The sequence below is a fragment of the Orycteropus afer genome, unplaced genomic scaffold (genome assembly GCF_000298275.1).
Source record: "Orycteropus afer afer isolate SDZICR_OR568_19922 unplaced genomic scaffold, OryAfe1.0 scaffold00018, whole genome shotgun sequence".
Taxonomy (NCBI): domain Eukaryota; kingdom Metazoa; phylum Chordata; class Mammalia; order Tubulidentata; family Orycteropodidae; genus Orycteropus; species Orycteropus afer.
In genome coordinates this window covers 2,784,082-2,789,528 of record NW_006921605.1, presented here as the reverse complement: position 1 = coordinate 2,789,528, position 5,447 = coordinate 2,784,082, and the positions used below count along the sequence as shown (strand labels likewise).

Here is a 5,447-nt window from a genome sequence, read left to right as displayed (position 1 = left end):
GCCCCCGGCCAGCGGCGCTGATGCCAGGTGTGACCAGGACGGTGTGAGCGGCCAGCCCACCAGCTGTGGCCAGGGCCCACCCAGCCCAAAGGCCAGGAACCAGGATGTGGCACAACTAAAGGAGAATGGCCTCACAGGGCCCGTCGGGGGTGTGACCAGGGCTGGTGGCTGCCCTCTGCTGGGTCAGATGGATGGAGGAGCAGGGGGAGCCACCAGAGGAGAGTCCCAGATGAATGCTGAGCCCCAGGGTCCCTCCGGCTCCTCTCAGCAGGGGCCTGGCCACCCTGAAGCTCCCTTTGAAAGCAGCCCTGTGGATAAAGACACTGTCCAGATGCACCCATTGCTGGAGTTGAAAAGGGACAACTCCGAGCCCAGGAAAGGGGCACAGACCGCCAGGAAGCAGGCAGGGAGCCCAGCTTCCGAGGTGAGTTGCGGGTAAAACGATGGCAGGGGCCGGCATGCCACCCCCTGGGAGCTTTGCTGTGTGGAGGGTTCTGAGTCACTGCCCTTCGGACATACTCCCTGGGGCTGGGGACTGTGAAAGAAGGGATGGCCTCTCCAGCCTGCAATGGGCTGTGACAGGTGCTAACCCTGAGCCACCAAGTCAGAGTCTCCCTGCTCCACGTTACCTCTGGCTCTGATGTTTGGGGTCTTTTTTCTTCCAGGCCAGCACCACTCCAGCCCAGCCAGCCCATGATGTCAAAGTGGCAGGAAAGGATGGTAGAAATCAGTCTCAGAAGGTGAAGCCAGCGCTAGCAAGTGTCCCTGCTTCCAGAGAACACAGCCAGGTTAGCATCTCGTCCCTGCCACTCCCCCAGACCCACCTCGCTTCTCCCTGCCCAGGATGGCTGCTTAGGCCCTTCCCCGCCTCAGCTCCTCTGACTTACCAAGTCAGAGCTGTATTAAGTGCTGAGGGACAGCCCTGCTCTTGGAGCTCACGTCGAGGGAGGAAGACAGGAGAGGAGGTCAGGCAGCGAGAGGTGTGGAGATGTGGAGGGTGGGTCCCTTAGGGAGGATGGTTCCCGTAGCCAGTGTGGCCGGGGAAGGCCTCTCCCAGCGGGTGGTGTTGGAGCAGAGTTTTTTGTGGGTGAGCACCCCTAAGGCAGAGGGGACTGCCAGCACAAAGGCCCTGTGGTACAGGGTGTGGCTGGGTAGTGTGTGGTCGGCCTGTCTGGGAGCTGCAAGGCAGCCAGTGCCCCAGAGTGAGTGTGGGGAGGGGCAGCCCTTGATGGGGTTGGAGGCCCAGGGCATGGACTGGGGGCTGCGGAGGGTCTGAGCAGGGAGGTAGGGTCATGCCGGCTGCCGTTGGGGTGAACGGGAAGGAAGCTGGTCTTAAAGGTTGGGGTTTGATGATTTGCTCCAGGAAGCTGAGACCAAGGACAAAATAGCAGGTGAGAATGAGAGAGCCCAGCCCAAGGACCGGAAGAAGCAAGAAGGGAAGGGCAGAACTTACGCTACGACAGAGCAGGGCCGCCAGAAAGAGTGTGCACGTGAAGCACAGAGGTAGGGTGCGCCCCTGGCACGGGGTAGATGGGGCCAACCACCTGGGGAGTCGGGCACATGCCCCGGGCACAGGCCAGCCCGGGATAGCTGCCTGGGGAGCTGGGAGTGTGCCCCTGGTGTGGGGCAGCTGGGGCCAGCCGCTCGGGGAGCTGGGCATGTGTCCCTGACCCAAGGTGGCTGGGCCAGCTGCCTGGAAGCCAGGCATGCGCCCCTGGCATGGGGCAGCTGGGTACATGCCCCTGACATGGGGCGGCTGGGGCTAGCTGCCTGGTGAACCAGGCACGCACCCCTGGCGCTGGGCAGCCGGGGACAGCCGCCTAGGGAGCTGGGCACGCACCCCTAACACAAGGCAGGTGGGGACAGCCACGCAGGGAGCCGGGCACACGTCCCTGGCATGGGGCAGCCACGTATGTGCCCCTGACACAGGACAGATGCCCAGGGAGCTGGGCACCTACCTGCCTGATTGTGGGAGTGACAAGGGGCCCGCAGCTCAGAGGGCCTCTTGCTGACTCTTGGCTGGTGTGGTTTTTGAGGAAAGGGGGCCTTCCCAGTCTCACTGTGGTGTACTTGCTCGATAATGTGGGCCTGGGTCCTGGAGATATCTGCGATGTCTGCAGCTTACTCTCCCATGTGCCTGCCTTCCTCCTCCACATTAGACAAAGTGATGGCAGTGCTGGGGTGTATGTCAGTGCGTGGGGTGGGAACAAGGGAGTGCCACCCTCCGCAGCCAGGGTTGGACCAGAGGCCCCCTGAGAAGTTTCCAGCAGCAAGGAAGCCTGTTCAGGGCAAGAAAAAGCCAGCAGGGGGGCTCTTAGAGCTATGCCCCTTTGCCATGAGAGCATGATTTGGGGTATCTCCCCTCCCTTCCCTGGGACTGACCCCTTGGCCTGCTTGTGGGGTTATCTGGACACTCGTTCTATAAATGACAATCAAGAAACAGAAGAAGCCATGTGAGTGTGCATGTGTGTTCAGTGTATGGGAGGCACAGACAGGTCATTGCTCAGTGACTGGCCCAAAGGTTGGTAGTTCAAACCACCATAGATGCCTCAGGGGAAAGACCTGGTGACCCAAAGGTCACAGCCCTGACAGCCCCTTGGAATAGTCCTGCTCTGCACACACAGGGTTGTCCTGACTTGGAATCGACTTGATGGCAAGTAGTTGGTGTGCATATGTGCGTGTGTGATGTGTGCGAGCATGTGTGTGCATGTGCATGTGTGTGTGAACGTGATGTATGTGAGCGTGCGCATGAGCATGTGCATGCAAGCATGTGTGTGCACATGTGTTACGTGTGTGGATGTATGTGTGTGGATGTCCGTGCGTGATGTGTGCGAGCATGTGCATGTGTGTGCAAGCGCATGTGTGTGTGCGTGTGTGAGCGTGCATGCCCGGGGAGTGGACATACTGAGCTCCTACTGCCGTTTGTCTCCTTCCGGCTCTCCTCTAGCATGCTGAGTCCTGGTGAAGGGGTCATGGTGTACTTCCACGCCATTGTCTCCAACGATTTCGCATTCGACCCCAACCAACATCGAGTGTTCATCAAGGGAGGGAAAGAGTTTGGAAAGCCTCAGTGGGAGCAGAGCGTCTGTGAGATGAACTACACCAAGTACGTGCTCCTGGGGGGGTTGGCGGTGGTGGTCTCCCTCAGGGAAGTGAGATACCGTTTGACCTTTGAAGATACTTCAGTAAGAATTTTTACAGTTGTATTCCCTTGCTTTGGGAAAACACACATTCCAACAAACCTTCCCTGTATTGCATTTCTGTGTCACATGGCCCTGTGTTTCGGTCTGTCTGGAAACTGGGGCTTATTCTGGAAGCATTCTCTCGGTTGCTATTCATGAATAGCTTTGGGTGTGTGCCGTGGGCCGTGTTTGAGAAGGTTGAGGTCTCGTAGGTAGGACTCCCCGTAACCGGCCAATGCCCTGTTTATGCAGAGACCTGGGTGAACACGGATCCCTCGTTGAAGGCAGCACCTTCATTTCCAAGCAGAGCCTGGACAAGTCCATTCCTTACAAATATGTCATTGCTCGAGACAACGGCTCCGAGGAGTACGAGTTTATCTACAAACGTCAGCAGAAGGAAGGACAGCCTGTCAACCGTTGTCTGTGTGTCAAGTCTTCTCTCCTGGGTTCAGGAGGTAAAGCCACGGGTGGGGCTCCCCACTCGAAGCCCAGCAGCGGGATACCCCCCCAGCCTCTAGTTGCTCTGAGTTCGGAAGCGTGGCTCTGATCTGGAAGCAGGGCTGGCCTCACTTTGTAGCCCCCTTGTGTGAGGAGATGAGGAGACAGAGGGGTTTTTAGTAAAGTGGGAGGAGAAGAAAGTGGCCGGGGCATGGAGGTGGAAGGGCCAGGGCTGGCAGATGGCGGGGCAGCAGGGCGTGGGTGTAGCCACTGCCCTCACCAGGTTCATGAGACAGGACAGGGGAGAACAGGAGGCTCTGGGACTCCCCCCTTCTGGAGAGAGTTCCAGATGGGGACATGGACAAGCCACGAGAGGACAGGTCAGAGAAGCCCTGGGGTCCTGGCTCGCTCTTCGTCGCCCTTGCCGCCCACCCCACTTGGTTTGCATCCCCCCAGTCGGCATGCTTCCTCTTGCCTGTGTCTGATTCCTGTTTTCACCTCTGCCTCCTTTGCTCTGTTTTTCAGTGACTGCAGGCTGTATTTTTATGTGTGGTCCTTATATATTGTTTGTGTGTGGACTCTACGTTGATATGTGTGTGCTAAAGGGGCAGGGAGGCCGCATCTCCTGACCTCCTCTAACCCCACAAGAAGAAGACAGAATCACCATCAGTAGCCCAAGGCCTATTCCTGCGAGGCCAGACGTGCTGCCTCCCTCCAGCCCTTCCATCAGCCCTGACACTGTTCCTCCCGCAGCACCCACCACCTCTCTGCTGGGTTCGATAATTCAGTGGCCACGCAGAACTCACAGATTATGAGGCTTATCAGGGAAGCAGCAGGCTACAATTCGAGTTCAGGAACACACTCAGTCTCTTGCAGCCGGCCATGTCACTCAGCAGTAAACAGTCTCAGTACACATTGCTCTCTCAGTAATGTGTGTCTCTCAGTCTCTCTCAGCAGCACATGTCTCTTGCGTCTCTTGCTCAGCAATGTGTGTCTCTCATGTCTCCCAGCTGGCAGTGAAAAATTTTTTTCTGCATCTAGGAGGGCTCCTTTTGAGCCTGGCAGAGTGGCAAACTAACCAATCCCAATGTCAGAATTTTATACATCTGAGAGAGAGAGAGAGAGAGTGAGTGAGTGAGTTTGTTTGTTTGTGCTACGCCCAACAGAAATACCTCAGGTGAATAACTTTAACAATCAGGAGCTACTCATTTGTTCACAGCAAATTCTACCATGGAGTTTACAAAGACTTGTGCTAGAAAAGCTGCACTATGTAATTGACTACACCGCAGCGTGCATGTGTTTGTTCCATATGTATCATTGGTGTGGGCTCTGCCTTGGTGTGTGTGTGTGTTTGTGTGCGCGTCACTGTGAGTGTCCCATATGTATCACTGTGTGTACTTGACCTTGGAGAGTTGCTAAGGGCTTCTCTGTGGTCTAACACCTGCCCTGTCTTCATCAGTACTCCCTGTGTGCTCGGAGAGAATGGGTAATCCATGGGTCGGGTGCAAAGTTCTGTGTACCTCTGTTATGTAAAGCCTGTTTCATTATGAACAATCTTTGTCTGTCAGCTTCTGACAGCCATTCAAGTCTGTTCCCGCGACTGCACCCTGTCATGTGTTGCTGGTAAGTGTGGCTGCCTGCCTCTGGAAGCTCCCTAGGCAGGTGTGTGGGCTTTGGAACATCTCGGTACCTCATCCCTGTGCTCGTTGGGTTTGATCAGGTGTTCTCGGAAGGAACGAGCTCAGTACAGGGAACCAATGGCGGGCTCCTGTGAAGGCCAAGGCAGGCCTCTGCTGGTTCCAGGGTGTTGGGGAGCCACTACCTGTG

The 5,447-nt window shown here is 56.7% G+C and overlaps 1 protein-coding gene across 1 annotated transcript in view; it reads left to right on the top strand.

Annotated features, from left to right (window-relative positions):
- The window catches only part of RNF213 (ring finger protein 213), a 121,706-nt gene that overhangs the window by 3,432 nt on the left and 112,827 nt on the right, over positions 1 to 5,447 (top strand). The window contains 5 exon segments of the mRNA XM_042783573.1: positions 74 to 424; positions 666 to 788; positions 1,364 to 1,503; positions 2,948 to 3,106; positions 3,435 to 3,637. Of these exon segments, the coding sequence (XP_042639507.1) occupies positions 74 to 424; positions 666 to 788; positions 1,364 to 1,503; positions 2,948 to 3,106; positions 3,435 to 3,637 (976 nt within the window).